Here is an 18992-nt window from a genome sequence, read left to right on the forward strand (position 1 = left end):
TTTGTAACATGAATGGTCATGGCCAAAATCATCATCAGTAGGAAAAGCTGTAAAACTTATGAAAGTAAAGTTAAAAGTTAATGTTTATTCCTACCTTCACATTTTCCAAACCTGTCCTGTGGTCTGGGTTGGAGTGTTTGCCAGGGGAATTTTGGGCCAAAGCCCTATGTTTGACACCCCTGCTGTACTCTAGCTGGTTTAGGCCCTGTCATGTGCCCATAACACTCTTTGCCCTGTTACTACCACTGCTATTATTGTTGTTGTTATCGTTATTATCGTCATCATCATTTTTACTAACACCAAAACGGATCAAACTTTAATTTTCGTTTAACAAAGTTTAGCACAACAGCTGGAAAATTACTGGTATATTCTGGTTACGTCACGGCAATGTCTTTTTTTTTTTTTTTTACCGTAACGTGTCTTTTTTTTCCCCTCTTGTTTCACTTGCTGTGTAACATGATTCCAAATATGGCTGATTATATTTTTGACAATAGAGAGGTCATAACAGCGTTGGGTACGTTGTTGTCTGTACATGTTTTTTATTCATTCATATTGTTTAACAAATATATATATATCATTAATGATAAAATATGAAGAATTCCTGCTAATTACGGTAATGCGCGGAAATGACGTCGGATTCGCGGCTGTATAAGGACGTGGTTAGTTCCGGTGAAAAGTGGTTTTTGCTGCTTTAAGGCAGTCGATTTTAGAGAAGGATAAATCATCTTTTAACTAACTGCTGTATAAATTTTAGGATTAGATGAATTCATTTATTGATACCATGAGAACTTTTCCCCTCTGGAGGTTCTGCGCTGTAAGGCCTTCTCACGCTGTCGGGCTCACCATCGACTGAAGACACAATGCAGGCCTAGCTAGCATTTAAGGTTAACTAGCGGAAGCTAATCGGATTGGCAGCAGACTGTAGTGGGATTTAAACCTCGGACGAAGCCTGTGTTTCCAAGCCGTCCTAACATCAAATCCGGTATGTTCCAAGTCACTCTACATTCACCATCTGTTCTGGGCACCTTGAGAATGATTTAACCCCGCTTGCTTGGATGAGATGCTTTTTAAGCACCATATTGTAAAAAAGTGGCTGCGTTAGCATATTAGCATTAGCGAGTTAAGTATCGTTGCCTTGTTGATTTGATCTTAAGTCTCTTACTTTAGCAGGAAAAATAACTACCAGAAATATGAAGGGTTTTAGTTTCTTTAGTAGCGATACGGAGATGTGTCATCAGTGGCTTGAACACAGCAGTTGTCTATAAACTTCAGTCGTGAATGGTAAACTGTAGCTAAAGAATTTGGTTGAGCCGATCCGTCGAAGATCTCCACCCTCCACCCTTAGCAGGGCAGTTCGAGGGTTTTTTGTTGTAACAAAGGGTCGACTGAAAAACGAGTGAGGGGTCAGTCGGATTTTTTTAGGAGGTAAATGCAGCATTGAGAACTAGCTTCAAAACACGGGGACGAGTCGTGCAGGTTATTAATCGAGATTGCAGTAGAAGTGAGTCTGTGTAAGAGCCTGACAATAGGTTTGTATTAAATACAGGTTTTCGTTTGCAAGACCAGTAGCTTAATTTAACCGACAAACACTTCTGATATCAAAGAACAGATCACTACTGCCGGGCGGTGTGTTTGTCATGTTCTCCGTGTTGTCTCTGCCTGTTAACGCCGTTATGAAACTTTTCCGTAAGCACGTCCGTCCTTTAATGTTGTCTCTATGCTTGCTTGCTGTTTCGTTTCTTTTCTCGGTTTACCTAAACCAGCTTACTGATTTGCACAGAAACACACACAGCTCGCAGTTATTTACAGTGAAATTCACTCAAGTTCCAGGTAGCGTTGCCTACAGTTAGATGAGCAACACGCATGACTATATAAACTTAAATTAACACAAGCGTATTCACTTTTTTCCCCTCTACACTAAGAAGTAGATCGTGGACATTATTTAAAAGCAGATCTGAAGCTATTATATCGGATAATTTAGGCTTAAATCTTTAAAATAATGTTTCTTCTATAAAATAAAGGATTTTTATGGAAAGTTTTTAATTGAACAGAATAACTTAAATCAGAATACCTTATTAATCCCTGAGGAAATTATGTGGTTACAGTTGCTCCAAGAAAATAAGAACAGTAACAGACTGAAATAAATTATATAAGATACAACTTACAAATAAAAGATACAAGAAAATAAAAAGTAATTTATTTTATTATGTGGAATGGCTCTAATGTATACAAATAGGTCAATTTTAAAAAATTGGCCCACTGAGAATATACATTTGGCCATTGCTACTGCTTTTACAGGTCCATCCATAAATTTAAAAAAAAAATGGAAAAAATAGATTTTTTTTTTCTTTTTTGGCTTATTCCCTTAAAAGTAAATGAAAATCAGAATTTGCTAAATTTAACTAAAGGTTTCACCACTAGGGCGCAGTGTTTTACCAGAAAGTTTTAATGTAGTTGTCCCCATATTAATAACAGTATTTGCCCTAAGTGGTGCAGTAGATTTGTTATAGGGCTTTCTCTCTCTCTCCTTTTTTAAAATCACTGGTTTGTTGTTGTTTTTTCACTTAAGATTTTTGTTTTTATTTTTATTTCTGGTGAGTAGCAGCAGATCCCCCAATTTTAATTACTTTATCAGACAAGTTCCCACCCCTGCTTCAACATGACTTTTACCAGGTGCATTTTACCACTCTGTTAGTGGGTTTTTTGTGCATCATATTTTAGTTATTGGGAAGTCTTCCATCAGCTCATTGTGGTGACAGTTCTACTGGCAGAAGCGAGGCCTGTAATCTTGGAGGAGCTACTGAGGAAACAATGGGTGTTTCAGAGCGGTCGCTGTTCTAGCGATCGTTAATCATAACTGATTAAGATAGTGATTGGAGCTTGATGTGCTTCGTGGAGCCTTGCAGCAACAAAGTGACACGCTCGTACTTCCTGGACCACTGTCGGATGGTATCAGACTTCAGGATGTTTCGAGTCGATGGTGACATTAACCTGAGCAGCAGGAAGAAATATAGAGGAATGGAAAAGTTGTATGATTACGGACCCTATACTCCAGGATAGTATTTCTGTGGCCTGAATATTGAACTGGCAGCTGCAAAATCCATCTATATTACTTGCTGAAGGAATTCATCATTGCTGTTGCTGTCTGAATCCAGTTTCGGTCAACATACTTTCCGGATTCTTCAATCAGCGGGAACAGGTCACGTAAATGGCTGTGGTTATTGAATGGATCCTGACTACCCTCTTCACCTCTTACTGGACATGCAGCTGAGCACTTCTGGCTCCATTCCCAGAAGGACAGATACAGAAAACCACCTCATACAGTAATAGCTGCTTTCATTTTAGTGTTTTTTTTTTTTTGTTTGCTTGCTTTGTTTTTGTTGTTGTTTTATGCAAAACGTCAAATATAAGTTGTTTTTCATATGTTCTGGATGCTGTAACACAAATTTTCCCAACTGTTCAGAATTTTTTTTTTTTTTACTTTTATATCTGATATAATTTTCTTTTTTAAACTTTATTTTATTATTTTTAAACTGTCATGTGATCATGCCAGTGACATAATTTAAGGACTGCTGTGTAGATATTCCAGTCACAAAAACATCAAAAGTTTAGTCTGACCACATTGAGAATAGTACAAAGTACAGCACATGTATATTTTATTTTAGTAACTTCTTTAATATATTAGATATAATGCTAAATTTTATTGTGCATCTGTAAAATCTTTTGCATAGCGTTCTCAGGTTGTTTGCGCGTGCATCCTCAGTCTTGTAGCTGGGGCCTTTCTCTGGCATTTGTTTTCCCACTGTTCAGTCACGTGGTTTTTGGGCTACTACCAACTGTATTTGCACAGAAGTAGCAAGAGCTGCTACCTACACTTGCATGGATATTTTCTTTATGCCACACATTTGGCATTATAGCAAATTAATAACAAACATTATTAAGATTGCATTACGCTTAACATATCCATGAATCCACTAGCATTCCAGTAAATGTCATCATCAGGCAGTGAGCGTGAGGGTCTGCGCAGTTGTCGCAACCCTGTGTCCAAAGTATATGGTACAACCGGTCTGTAAGCTACTCTTATTTGTGCTGTCCGTCACCCAACCAAGAAGAAGAACAAAGTTGTGGCGTACAGAAGGTTAAAGTGGGAGAGTTAAAAACCATGCCAAGTTTTCATTGCTGCCACCACCTGTACCACTCAGATGTTTACTATCTTTGTTTTTTCTTCCTAAATTCCCTTTCTTTACAAGGGGAATGACTCTTTCTGGGTGCTTAAGGAATTGATTGCTGTATTGTTAGCTCCAATAACAGTCCTTTCTCATTTGCCTCTTGAGCTACATTTCCTCTTCTTTCCACACTGGGCTCTTGCAGTCTGGACTCCATATTGACTCACTACACCACCATGTTATTCAAACTGGCATTACAGAAGACTTATTGTTCAATTCACTTGGAATCTCAAAAACCCATTAGACACCCCCCGCCCTTTGTTTTTGTTTGATGATTTACCACTTTCCAAAAGAATATGATTTTAGTCATGGGTGCCCCTCATGCCTCAATAGGTATGCATGGATTTGGAAATGCAGCTACCCCTTGTGCAAGATCCTGCCTAGTTGTAAAGTGAAATAAGTGTTTCATGCAGTTTTCATTCATCAGGAATACTTCCTGAAATTGCTTAATATGCAGGCATACAGATATGGGTTGGATTCGATCAAACTGTGAGGTGTCGACTTATATTTAATATGCAGCCTCATGCACTTCTGTCTCACTGCACCTAATAAACTTGCAACAAAACAGAACTGTGCAAAAGTCTTGAGGCATCTCTCATTTTTTTGTGGGTTTTGGTGTTTTGTTTTTCTTTTTGTTTTTTGTTCAGCAATAGTTCTACAGGCTTGCTGAATGTCTTTCAGAGTTCTCCCATGAAAACTGGCTTTTTCCAGCCATGAAAGGATGATGGGACATTGTCATAATGCTGCTAGACAGCATAGAAAAGTTTGTGAATGTGATGACTCGAGAACATGGCAGTGTAGGATTTTAAATTCATGCCATAGGTGAGTTTACTGAAAATCTCAGACGAGTTTGAATCTTGGTGACATTGACTTCAAGGTTAAGGTCAGAGGTAAATTTTTTCCTGACTTGTGAATGTGGTAACTCAAGAAGTATTGACAGACCAAAACAAAGGGTAGTGAACATCCAAAGAACAACTTTGAATGTCCTTCAAGATGCCTGGAGAACTATCCCTGAAGGCTACTTAAAATGGCAAGAAGCTTGGCTAAGAGTTCAGGCTGTGCTGAGGAATAAATGTGGTCCTTCCAAATACTGACTGACTTCTTTTTGTTTTATATGCTTTATTTCTATTTATGTTTGTACATGCTTCATTAAATTACTGCATCTATTTCCATTTTGGTACCAAAATATAAAGAAATGAGGTTTGGCTGGAGAAATTTACACAGTACAATAATGTATCACAGTTATTCTAAGATACACAACTGTATTTGTTTGGGTTGTTTTTGTTTTGTTTGGTAGGCCATGTGGCTAACACTCTTCAATTTCTTTACAGCTATGAGTTCCCAGCTGCAGGTGTTCTCCCCTCCGTCAATTTCCTCCAGTGCCTTTTGCCGCGTCAAGAAGCTCAAGGTGGAAAGCAACGTTTGGGATGTGTCCACCACTGAGGCTTACGGATCCATAGCGGGCCAGTCCGCATACACATTCACCCCAGCCATGGCTGTGCCACCATTTGCGCCATCTCTGGTCTTCCCCCCTACAGCGCCCGGCTCCAGGGGTCAAGTGGTGGTGCGAGCAGCTGATAGCACCGGCAGTCTTCCTCGTGGATCCAGTCGACGCGTCACTGAGCAGGCTACATCCTCCTCTTATGCTCACGAGACGTCCTCTGAAACTAGGGGGCACAGGCATGGGCAGAAGAGAAAGATGGAGGCGGCCAGCGACGGTAGCGGAAGCGGATGTGGAAGCGTCCAGATATTAGAAGAGCTCTCAGCTCCTGCGGCAACTTACTCCACGCGTACAGGCGGCGGTGGAGGCGGGGGCACAGGCCAGTCCATACCTCACTCGGCTCCAACCACCAAGAGCAGCAGCTCCAATGGTGAAGGGGATTATCAGCTTGTACAGCATGAGATCCTCTGCTCCGTGTCCAGCAGCTATGAAGTGCTGGAGTTCCTGGGGAGGGGCACATTTGGACAAGTGGCTAAGTGCTGGAAGAGGGGAACCAATGAGATTGTAGCAATCAAAATTCTGAAAAACCACCCTTCATATGCTCGGCAGGGCCAAATTGAGGTAAGTAGACAGGATTTTGTTCGATGTACCAGTTTCTTCTAAAAGTTTACGTTACATACACAAATTGCTGTTCACTACACTTGCATTCCCTTCATAGGGGTGTACTAGCGTTTGTCTTTCTCATCATATTTGGTTGTTTTTTTTCCTTTCCTAATAGGTGGGCATTCTGAACCGGCTGAGTGCAGAGAACGCAGATGAGTACAACTTTGTGCGTTCGTACGAATGCTTCCAACACAAGGGTCACACCTGCTTGGTTTTTGAGATGCTTGAACAGAACTTGTACGACTTTCTCAAGCAGAGCAAGTTCAGCCCACTTCCCCTACGGCACATCCGCCCCATTTTGCAGCAGGTTGGCAAACTGTGAATGCAGAAAAAAAGTTGATTCCTCTTTTTTCACCCAGACTAACTCTCATGTGTTCACGTCTTTAGGTGGCTACAGCACTAATGAAACTGAAGAGCCTGGGTTTAATTCATGCAGACTTGAAGCCTGAAAACATCATGTTGGTGGACCCCATTAGACAGCCCTACAGGGTGAAGGTCATCGACTTCGGCTCTGCAAGTCATGTGTCCAAAGCAGTGTGCTCAACCTACTTACAGTCCCGTTACTACAGGTAAGTGGAGCGTTTAAGTGCCTTTTAGTTTGCAGTGTTATGCATAAGAGTTGAGTTAATGTGACTCAGTGTAGCCCAGTTCTGTCCCCACATTAATGTATAAATCTCATCTTTCTTGTTTAGAGCTCCAGAGATCATTTTGGGGCTGCCCTTCTGTGAGGCCATTGACATGTGGTCTCTAGGGTGTGTGATTGCTGAGCTGTTTCTGGGTTGGCCTTTGTACCCTGGAGCCTCTGAGTATGACCAGGTCAGTCATGTTAATGGTCCCAAGGACTTACAAGTTAGCAAAAACGGTGCTCAAAGAAAGACTAGGAAAGTCTTCCTTTAAATAAAGGTCACATTTTGCTTCAAGTAAGCAAGACTACATGAATGTGCCACCACCCTGCTTTGTAAGAGAATGGTATTTAGTTTTTCTCACATCAGATTGAGTGTTTTTGGCAAATTATAATTGACCTATTAACCAAGAGAGGGTTCTAAAATGCCATGCCGCTCTAAATCCAGGTATACGTATTTAATAAACAAGTCAGTTATAGTACTCTTAACTACACAGTACTTGAAACATCACAGTTCTGCAGTGATTGCTTAATCTGAATATTTTCTTCCGTGTCCAGATCCGTTACATTTCCCAGACTCAAGGCCTACCTGCCGAGTATCTTCTGAGTGCCGGCACAAAGACTAGCCGCTTCTTCAATCGAGGCCCTGACTCTAGCTACCCGCTCTGGAGGCTTAAGGTTAATATTACGAGTATCTTCTTGAATAAGCTGTAAAGAGACTTGATGCTCGTTTTGATTTGGTTCCTTCATTTTGGTTGTCCCCATTCAACTGATTTAATGTTTGTAAATGGTAGTGTTATGAAACATAAATGGATATTGTGCTTCTTTTTTTTTAGACCCCGTCAGAACATGAAATGGAGATGGGCATCAAATCTAAGGAGGCTAGAAAGTACATCTTTAACTGTCTGGATGACATGATGCAGGTATATCCAAATAAGTGCATAACCCAGGAAATGGCTTTAAATATGGCATGTAGTGATTGCCTGACCAGGTTTTTCCTTTTTGTCCTTCCCTTCTTATCATTAATGTACCAGGTCAACCTTTCCTCTCACTTGGAGGGAACTGACATGTTGGCTGAGAAAGCTGACAGGAGAGAGTTTATAGACCTCCTAAAGCGAATGCTTCGTCTGGATGCTGACAAAAGGATCACACCTACAAAAACTCTGGGTCACCCCTTTGTCACGATGAGCCACCTCATGGATTATCCCCATAGCTCCCAGTAAGTGTGTGTAGAAGGATGAAGAGTTATTGGTCTATTTAAATGCATTTGCTGATGCAATGGTATTAATTCCTCTTTAGTGTGAAGTCGTGCTTCCAGAATATGGAGATCTGCAAGCGCCGGAGCTCCTATGAAAGCAGCAAATCCCTCTACTCGACCAATGCAGTCCCCAGTGCTGCAGCGGGCAACCTCACCGTGACCTTCAGTAGCCAACTAAACCAGCATAACCAGGTATGATGCTAAATTTTTACTCTTCTATCAACCTGTAGTCTTCGCTGGTATTAATGGGCTTTGTTGTTTTAACAGGTGCCTTCTGCAGCGGGTGCGGTGCCTTTGCTGAACTACCAGCCAGCTTTGTACCAGCAGGCGACCATCAACATTCCCGGGCTGACTCAGCAGAGTGTCCCGATCCCAACGCGTCCTGCTGGGCTGTGTAGCCAGACGGAACCCTTCCAGCAGACACTCATCGTCTGTCCACCCTCCACTATCCAAGGTAAGTCATAAAGTTGAATACAAACATTCACTTTGATTTCAGTATTAAAGGTATGAATCCTCTGTGCTGGTTTGTGTCAGGCTTTCTGTACCAACAAACTCTTGTTTTTGTTTTTTTGTTTTTTTACCATCTACTACAATATTTGTAGACGTTGTAGTAGATGGTAGATGCTTTTAATTCTTTAATAATTGAGATGTTTGTCATCATTTGTTTTCTAGGGCTGCAGTCATCCAGTAAGAGTTCCAGTTTCCCCGTGAGGGTGGAGAACTCTGTACCGATAGTACCTCAGAACCAGTCTACTCAGTCCTTGCAGATACAGCCAAGTATGCTGACACAGGTAAGAGTTTGGAAGGTGCAGCGTTTGAAGGAATTCTTGAGTTTTGTGTTTTGTTTTGTTTTTCATTTATGAATTTTCTATCAAGAGACACAGCATCTTGGGTTTTTTTTACCTTTTCTGTTCCCTAGTTATTTTGGGTGAGTTTGATTGTGGATTTACAGTGGGTGATGTTATGACTGTTTTTAAAAAAAAAAAAAAAAAAAAAAAAAGGCGTCGTGTGTGACTGTTTGCAACCTTTACCTGAGAATTTTTCCGCTTTTAGACGTGCCACACACGGGCAGGCAGAAAGAAGTGCCGCAGCTTTGACTGATTTGCTCACTTTTCACTGTTTTATTTGTAATTCTATGCTTCTGCGCTGTGAATGGATTCAGTCTTTATTGTGACCATTCGAGTGACAGCTGTGCATTCTGAATAGGTCCAACACTGAACATAGATGGTGGTTATATTCACTTTTCCTGGAAGAAGAGATGAGGTTAAGTTGTAACTGGGGTCTGGTGTATTTGAGTTTTCTTTATTATCTGATATAACTTAAACGTACATAAATACACCTTTTTTTTTTTCTTTTTTTTTTCTTTCTTTTTTTCTGAATAATCTGTCATTCAATAATTTCAGCTCAGGGGTTACTGTAAAAAATCTAGAAACATCCCGGTGTTACTTGCACCAGTTTGTGGAGCACTGGTGCCTTGTTTTGCTCCTTTGTGGATATACTGAGTGCATCTAAAAATTCTCCCTGCTTTTGTTGGTCATTCTGCCAGGAGGAAGGCAGATCAGGTTCTTCAAAGGAATTTAGGGCATAAGATGTTAGCTACTTAAATGCGAGTGTTGAAATAAGTCGAGGGCCTGGGCTTTACTGTAAATTCTGTTTGTTTTTCTTTTTCTGTTGACTGTGTGTCTCCACTTGAATTTGCTGACTGGATCACCACTCTTGGCCAGGCCTCTTATTCCCAGTCTTTTTATGTGGGAGAAAGGTCACATGTGTAGTGAGACTCATGGGTCCAAAAGCTGGTTAATTGCTGTTTGCTAAATTGAGGAATAATTGCTGCACTCTGCCGAGGCCAGGTCTCCAGTTGGCCAGCGGTGCCAGTGTGCACCTCTTGTGCAGCTGGGTGTATCTGCTCTGCCTGTTTTTATTTTAAAAAAGAAAATAAATCTGTATCAGTCTTGAAGGGCGCTACTTTTCGTCATGACTTAACACTGCCCCTCCCTCCTCCAGGGTTCCTGCACACCCCTGATGGTGGCCACCCTGCACCCACCCCCAGCAGGCCTAGCCCCGCAGTATTCTCTGCCCCTTGGGCTGGGCACTGGGGTGGGTCGGCCTACCCTCCTGGAACACACAGCCACAGTGCTGGTAAAGCAACGATGACATACTCGAAGAAAGACATGCACATGCACACTCCCTCTACCACTAACAATGCCATCTCTCTCCTGCCCTGCTCTCCCTTTTTTTCTTTTCTTTTTTGTTTTGTTTGCAAGTTTTCCTCTCCCTCTCTGCCACACATTGTATGGGGCCCATCTTTGTTTTACACATCGTATTTCAGCATCGTTCCTCTTCACATGTGGATTTGTCACCTTTCATAATTATGGTCGTTTGATGCAAATTTTTGTAGGAAAATCAAACGTTTTTTGTGTGTGTGTGTTCTGGCATCACATTTTATATTACTATTTTATTTTATAAACCCCCTCCACAGTGCAAAATTGACCAAATTTACACTGGGTTTTTACTCATAAGGACATGCTCGCCCCACACCATTCACACAGTTTCATTCCCCAGTCTTTCCCCATAGGTCTGCTGAGGGCATGGAGCGCATGTGTTGCTGAGTTGGTCTGCGCTTTGCTTGCAGCTTCTCTTGTCATGTCCTTCCTTGGTTTCAGCAGAGGGGGCTGCAGCAACAAAGTCGTCTAAACTGTCCTGACAGCCTGTCTGACTCTGACACATACTTTTTTCTTTTTTGTGTTTGTTTGTTTTTTGTTTCAGCCCCAGAACATGTGGCATGCCTTTTCCCAAGACATATCATCAGCAGACTGTTAAGCAGCAGGGAACTCAACTAATCTCTTAGTGTTTCTTCTTTAACAGGCACCATGGTTCTGTCTACTTGTCTTTATACCTGATCTGACATTTTACGGTGCTTCATTCTTTGTGCTTTGCATGATTATCATCTTGTGGATTTGTTGCAGGGCAATGTTATAATTAAGGAATGGCTTGGGAAAGGTTGCTCGCTTATCTAGCTTTGCGCTTTTGCCTGTAGAAGAGATTGGCCATTGGCTTGCCTCTTTGTATTCAGTCTTTGGAATTTATGTCCGCATGGCTCAGTTTGTCTGGCCCATTCCAACAATCAGATAATTTGTTTTCATCCATACACAATTTGTCTTCCATATTACATGTACTCAAGTGTTGGTTGTTGTGTTTTTTTTTTTTTTTTCTGTTTGTTTTTTCTCAGCAGGCCTGGCCCACTGGTACCCAGCAGATCCTCATACCATCATCATGGCAGCAGGTCCCAGGCGTGGCCATCCACGGCTCTGCCCATCAGTCAAATGTCACCGAATCACCTGTGGAAACGATTCACTCAGATGCTGCCACGCAGCAGGGACACAGCTGGCGGTGGGTCAACCAACAACTATTAAAGATGCATGTAGACTGATGGGCTTCTCAAATTTAAAGCTGAATCATTTTCAATGTTATTTCTTTCAGGTTAAATTAGAATAAAAATAATGAAATCATTTAAATATTAAATAACTTTATCGCTTTTCATAACTAGTATCTGAAATGCTATGTTATTGTTATTTCATACGCAAACACTTTGGCCTCCAATTAACTCATTTCAGATAAGTTAATAAGACGCTACAAATCTTTTGGGGGTTTTGTTTAGTTGAGTAGCAACACTAGAACTGGTTAATTTCATACTACATGAGAAATACTGCATTGAAAGGTGAAGTAAAATGGCAAATATGAAGGCTAAACTAGTCTGACCTTTGACCTTATAGGAGCATTACCAAGACTCAGCAGGAGAGGAAGAAGGTGAAAGCCAGACGTGGAGAGAACAGAAACAGGTTGGTACAGCTCTGCTCTTCTTCCAGTTTAATTTTAAGAGTCCTCGTTGGGGTTTAAGCTACCATACCGAGGGAGAGATGGCTAAAGGGCCTGTGACGGTTGCCACACTGGTTCTGTCGCTTGCAAACGGTGACAGGACACTTTATACCTGCGCTGAGGGCACAGCATCCACTGCAGTATTCTGCTAAACGATACGTGTTGCCACTCAGACAAAAAGCATTCTTATGGGAGTAAAAACTAGTTGAAACTAGAAGCAAAGAAAATAGCTTTATTTTTAAATTTTTATTTAAAGTCTTCTTTGTGGTACCGCAGCTGAAATCACTTGTGCTTGATGGGTTGAACACACAGTCACTGGTTGGTGGTGGTGGTGTTTTTCTTTCCCGTAGGGGTGTATCTACTGCATCAGTGGTCAGTAGTGGCGTGACTCCACCCAGCTCCAGCGCAGCCTTGTCACAGCCGATCGTGATCTCGGACACGCCGAGCCCAGCGGTCAGCATCATTACGATTCACAGTGACACAGACACGGAGGATGAGCATAAGTTCCACCCTGCTAGGTGAGAACAGGATGCTCTTCTGCACTGAACACAGTGGTGTGGTGTTTCTTTCTCAGATCACTTTCATTCCTAAGTTGAAATTTCAGAATGACAAGGTAAATGAGAGAAATGCAAAGCAAGGCTTCTTTGAGCTCATAGACAGCACTGGGACCCAATTCATGTAGAATGAAAGCTGTTGACGTACTCGTTTGCCTGATATGACCCGGGAAATTACACTTCCTTCCTCCACAGTCTTGGACTGAGCCAGCGCACCAACGTTATCAGCTGTGTGACCGTACACGACTCGGACTCCTCTACCGCCAGCCCCCTGACTCCCCTTCCACGCACTCTTAACTCAGCAAGCACTATGTCATCTCGCCAGGCCAAGTCTCTGGCAGTAGTGGCACCTTCAGTCAAAACACAGGCATCTGAGAGAGGAGCAGAGTCCCGAGGACGCTTGGAGACTGGTGAGTCACCCGTGTGCTGCTGTAGTTTTAGCTGTGTATTTAACTGAAGTGTGAAAGCATAATTAAGTATGTCTTACTGCTTTGAATTCTCAGTGAATTACATCAAGCCCAAGAGATCCTCTAACAGACAGCCGTGCAGTTCAGGGGAAAGTGTGGAGCGCCATGGACTGGTGCCAAGTCAGTCGCACCCTTTAAACCTCAGCCAGGTGAGGCTTGTTTTATCTTGTTGGTTTTACATTAAGTAATTAATGTGTGTTAATGGGACATTGTTTTGTGAGAATCCTTGTCCATAACCACGCAACTAATCAACTACAGGAGGCTGGGCCCTTATTTTGATTGTAGCAATATGAGGAGAGTAAAGGTTATAGGTAAGCTACATCAGAGTGCACCATTTCATCATGTGATTGAGTGAAAAGGTCAGGAGCTGTCATAAGTTATGACATTAGCACCTTTTACCAGCAAAGGTATAAAACATTTTTTCCCAAGGATTCTTAATATCCTGTTATTAAAGGCCTACGTGTATTTACTGCCCTCTGCTGGGGGAAACGTGTATTGAAACTTTTTCGGTGAGGTTTGCATTTGTACCATATGCAGCGATTGGACAGCTAATGTATTGAACATCTAAAATTATCTAATTTTAGCATTAGTTTTGCTTTATATGCACATTATGTCAAGCACCAGGAGTTTCCCCTCGTTTTTTTCCTCTTAAGGTACCGGCTGTTATTTTTACAACACAATTAGGGCTGCAGCTGTTGATTATTTTAGTAATTGAATTATTCCATCAATTGAGTAATCAGAATTACTTTTGTAAATAAAAAATATTAAATTAACAATTAATTTTAGAAATTGTAACAATTTAAAAATAAAAATAATACATACAGTGTATAGATAGATAGATATATAGATAGATAGATTAATTATATATTTTTGTTTTGTTCATTGTATTTACATGCCAAGTTAATCTTGTTGTCAGGCTTCCTTACATTAGAAGAGAGCAAAAGGCTTGTGACAGTATTCTATCTCCTGAGGTAGATTTAATGTGTTTTCATGTGTGTTTTGTGCATGTATTATATTTTATATTAACGTAAATCTTAAAAATAATGTTAGTAAAGTCAAATGTGCACTAGGGCACCCTATGCCCCCTTTAGACCCACTCACTCAGACTATGTTAACAGGTCATCTGCACACACATGCGTTTATTTTAACTTCTGTAGCTGTTAAGATTTTTCACTGTGCAAAACAAAGTGCGGTAGATGGGAGCAACTCCAGAGTTTGCTTTTCTTCATGTTGGAACAAGTTCAGTAGGTGGTTTGACAGTTTTGTGGCAGTTACGGTAACGTTTTTTAATATAATTGAGTTACTCAATGAATAATTGCAGCCCTTTTTAATAAGCCCAAAGCTGTCTGTCAAATCCAAGGGGAGCGGTGTAGGTAACATTCAAGCGCGCACCTTCATCTGTTATCTGGCAGTTATATAACACAAAAAAAGGGAGGGGAAAAACAAGTGGGGTTTTGTTTGTTTGTTCCTCCCCCATTTGGCACAAAAAACTGACGATACCAAAGATGTAGATGCAGACTATAATCTTCTTGCATGTTGTACCCAGCGTCTGATTGAGTGTATGTATTTATTTTCAAAGGTTCACACAGTAGTTTCTTCATCTCAGGAGCGTTCGGGGCTCTCCCACAGCGACTCATCGTTACGTCGCCAGCAGACGTTCCACCAGGCCGTCTCAGCCTCTCACTACAGCTTCCCCGAGGTGGCAGCCCTGGCGTCCGGCTCGGCCGCTGCTGCCGCCCCCCCCAGCCTATATGCCTACCCGGCCTCTACTGCCCTCTCCTCAGCCTCTCAGGCCACGGAGCAGCTGCTGGGCCGTGGTCACAGCACCCACGGACACTCCCCCTCCGCTTATGCAGCAACGTACACCTCATCCTCCTCCAGGAGAGACTCGGCCAGTCGCAAGGACTCGGTGAGCAGCCTGCTGCACGGCCTCCCTGCAGCCTACCAGCATCAGTTCACCACTGGTTCTCCTTATGTTAGTGTGACACCCCGAACCGAGGTTTACAGTGCCTACCAGCTAAGCCCTAGGCGCCTCGCGCAGTATCCATATTTGTAGGAAATCTCGCACAAAGAATTGGGGCGGGGGGGGGTCACTTCCCCATATGATATCACAAAGGGACATTTTAAACTGTAGAGTAACTGTTGGTCACTTATTGTTTGCTGCTTTGAACTACAAGACAGCGTTTCACCTCTAGCACATTTATATGCTCTTACGGACTCTTAGTGTTATTGAAATGATCCTCTGTATTATTTATGTATCTTTTTTTCCCTTTTAAATTGTTTATGGTCCACATTTTATCCCCATTGTATCCTGATGTATTAATATGGTGTTGTTGAAACATATTTTACAGCTGTTTTATCTCGAGGTTATCTGTGAAGAGAGATTTTCCTCCTGTCACAAGCTGCAACGAAACTTGAGGAGGTTCAAGACGCTGACTTGCCAGACTGATGAAGCTGACAGTTTTTAGTTTTATTTTAGTTTTTTCTCAGTTTTTTCTCTTGTTCTTTCCTGTGAACCTTATTACAAAGTTTTCGCACTAATCCACTGAGGCCCTGTGTTTTTAGTGACATAATAATGACTGTACCTTACTTATGTTTGTTTACTCATATGTCTTCTGTTTATTAAATTAAGTTTTAATGTCTGTGCGAGGTAGGAAGAGCGAGGTCCATGAAGATGTGGATTAAAAGAAGAGATACGGTGAAAACTGATGGATACGTGTTAATTTAAGTGCACATGTGATAGTCTGTTAATGTAGTGACAGTGTTTTGTTTTTTTTTGTTTTTTTTAGCCAGGATTGATTGTCCTTATGCAATAGAATCTCTTTAAAAACAAAAAAACAACAACAACAAAAAAAAAAAACTACAATAACTGAGTGCTGAATGTATTTATGAAATTCAGAGTGGGATGCCCAGTCTGAGAAATTATGTGAAAAACTGTTTTTAAATTGTAAGAGCGGGGAAATCAAATGTCCTTGAAATAAATATTTTTTAAAAAAAACCTCACATGGGCTGGGGAGGGGGGGAAAAAAAGACGAAACACACAAATTTCACCCCAAATTCCCACGCCTCTCCATAACAGAGGAGATTTTCCTTTTTTCTCCCTGTGACGCTCTGAAAATGCTTGCTAGGAAGTTGTAACAAACTTGCACACTGTGCTACACAAGGACTGACTGATTAAATGTATGCAAACTGTCTCAGTTTAGCGTTCTCATGAATTATCCCGTGTCTCAAAGAGAGATCTTTATACTGCTATGTCTCGCCCAACAGTCAAGACAGAGGTGCAGCTGTCCTTTACATGTACAGCTTACTTCGTCTCAGAAAGGTTTGGAGTTTGGAGAACAGCAGTCACTGTGTTTTTGAATTTTTAAAGGAGGTGAATCTTTGGTTTCTTTGGATTATCAGCTTTTTTTTTTCCCCCCCCAAAGTAATTCCTTTCCCCTTGTTTGCATCAGTTTTGTGTTGTAACGTCTGTGTTTAATCCTAACATAGTATAGTAAAGAGGCTGTTAGATCTAATTCAGGGACAAAGGTTTCAGCTAAGTAATCCAATTTCATTGTTTTCCAATAAAATAACCTCAAATTCACAGCGACTCATTTCCTCATTCATTCCCTTTTTTCCCCTAAGATAACGCTTTATTGTCATTGCACAGTCATACATAGTACAATAGTACAATGAAATTGGAAAACTGTCCTACGTCAGCACTACATATGACACGATACGACACAACACAGTATATTAACTTAGTAATAAAAAAATAAGTATATTTGTATTGCACATTAATCATTATTGCACCTTGTTATAAATATAAATATTATTATTGTTATTGTTTTTACTGTTGTTACACCCCCCCCCCCAAAAAAAAAAAAAAAAGTCCAGGGAGGTAGCCAATCAGGTCAGCTGTTTGCATTGATTAGGGCTATTGCCCTGTTGTAAAAGCTGTCCTTGAGTCTATTTGTTTGGAACCTCAGCAGCCTGAACCTCCTGCCAGACAGCAGCAGCTTAAACACCCGGTGTCCTGGGTGTGTACCGTCCCGTAGGATGCTGCGTGCCCTCTTGAGACAGCGAATGCTGTACAGGTCCTTCAGGGAGGGAAGTCAATGTCCAATGATTTTTTGGGCCATATTGATGACCCTCTGGAGTGCCTTTCTGTGTGCTGTGGTGCAGCTGGAGAACCACACACCGATGCAATATGTCAGCACACTTTCAATGGAGCAGCGGTAGAAGACGGTCAGCAGCTCCTTCTTCAGGTCCATTCTTCTGAGGATTCTCAGAAAGTGGAGACGCTGTTGGGCCTTCATTAAAACCGCAGAGGTGTTAGAGCTCCATTGGAGGTCCGTGTCTATGTGCACACCCAGGAACTTGAAACTGGAGACCCTTTTAAAGCACTCCCCGTTGATGCTGACAGGCTGCAGCTCAGACTTCCTCCTTCTGAAGTCAACTACCAGTTCTTTTGTCTTGGTGGTATTGAGGTCCAGGTTATTATCTACACACCAATCTGACAGCCTCTGAACTTCAGCTCTGTACGCCGTCTCATCTCCCCCAGAGATGAGCCCCACCATAGTGGTATCATCTGCAAACTTGATGACTGCGTTGTCTGGGTGGGTACTAACACAGTCATGTGTGTACAGTAGGGGACTCAGTACACAGCCTTGTGGAGAGCCAGTGTTGAGGCTGAGGGGTGAGGAAAGATGAGGCCCACTCTAACTCTCTGTGCACGGTTTGAGAGGAAGTCTCTGATCCAGCGGCAGGTGGTAGAAGGAAGTCCGATTTCCAGCAGTTTAACTATTAGTCTGTCCGGGAGTATTGTATTGAAAGCAGAGCTAAAGTCAACAAAAAGCAGCCTGGCGTAACGGCCCTGCACTTCCAAGTGAGAGATGGTGGTGTGGAGCGTTGTAGCAATGGCATCTTCAGTTGATCTGTTAGCTCTGTATGTGAACTGGAGCGGGTCGAGTGTGGGTGGCAGGCAGGACATGATGTGATGTCAGACCAGTTTCTCGAAGCACTTCATTATAACAGGTGTTAGAGCAACTGGTCGGTAGTCGTTGAGGCTGCTAATGTTAGTACGCTTTGGCAGTGGGACAATTGTGGCTGACTTTAAGCACGGTGACACTGTTGACACAGAAGTTAATATATGAGAGCACTGATGTTGTGTGTTCTTCAAGGTCCTGATGTTCGAACACGCTCCAGTCCTTGTTTTCAAAACAGTCCTGCAGCTGATGTGATGCACCTTCTGGCCAGGTTTTCACAGTTTTTGTGACGGGGGGGGCTCTTCTCCTAACGGGAGTGTATGCAGGGATCAGCAGCATGGACATGTGGTCTGACAAACCTAGATGTGGTAGAGGGGTTGCTCTGTAGCCTTTTTGGATGTTGCTGTAGGCTTTATCTAGTGTGTTTTCCCCCCTCGTTGCACATTTAATATGCTGTTCAAATCTGGGGAATACTGACCTTAAATCAGCATGGTTGAAGTCCCCAGCTATAATGTGCACTGCGTTTGGATGGGAGTTCTGCTGATTGCTTATTGTCTTGTGCAGCTCCTCCATGGCCGAGTTAGCATTAGCATCGGGTGGTACATACACGGCCGTTACCATGACAACAGTAAACTCCCGAGGTATGTAGACGAGTCTGCACTTCACAGTCAACCTGGAGCTCTTATTATGTCCTCCGGAATCCTGTGAAAGTGGTGGTAGTCCGACGTAATGCTCCTTGCACAGCGTAATACCAAACTCAGAAGGTCCTGACGACTGTAAGTGGACTCTACTCAATGTATAATAATAAAAAACACACACATCCACACGTAGAAAAAGTAAAAAACAAAACACCGAACGTGAGAAGCAGTGAGCCGCTGTGTCTGTGCGCGCCGCCATATTCATGAATTTAACTACCTA

General features: G+C 42.0%; 1 protein-coding gene across 4 annotated transcripts; it reads left to right on the plus strand.

Moving 5' to 3' along the window:
• The first annotated feature begins 636 nt into the window (after positions 1–636).
• On the plus strand, positions 637–16690 carry hipk1b (homeodomain interacting protein kinase 1b). Of its 4 annotated transcripts, none has more exons than XM_084928003.1 (18): positions 637–982; positions 5558–6288; positions 6446–6637; positions 6718–6899; positions 7023–7146; positions 7511–7630; positions 7789–7875; positions 7987–8171; positions 8252–8402; positions 8478–8664; positions 8883–9001; positions 10215–10349; positions 11440–11600; positions 11984–12049; positions 12437–12604; positions 12836–13050; positions 13144–13256; positions 14687–16690. In XM_084928003.1, exons 2-18 carry the CDS (start codon positions 5560–5562, stop codon positions 15161–15163), a joined length of 3411 nt encoding a protein of 1136 aa, XP_084784129.1. In that variant the 5' UTR covers positions 637–982; positions 5558–5559; the 3' UTR covers positions 15164–16690. The 4 variants fall into 4 exon arrangements, with proteins under 4 accessions (XP_084784129.1, XP_084784130.1, XP_084784131.1 ...); XM_084928004.1 differs by having other exon boundaries at positions 11443–11600; XM_084928005.1 differs by lacking the exon at positions 10215–10349.
• Positions 16691–18992: the final 2302 nt, after the last annotated feature.

Source organism: Perissodus microlepis, chromosome 5 (genome assembly GCF_051167445.1).
Source record: "Perissodus microlepis isolate ML-2025 ecotype Zambia chromosome 5, ASM5116744v1, whole genome shotgun sequence".
Taxonomy (NCBI): domain Eukaryota; kingdom Metazoa; phylum Chordata; class Actinopteri; order Cichliformes; family Cichlidae; genus Perissodus; species Perissodus microlepis.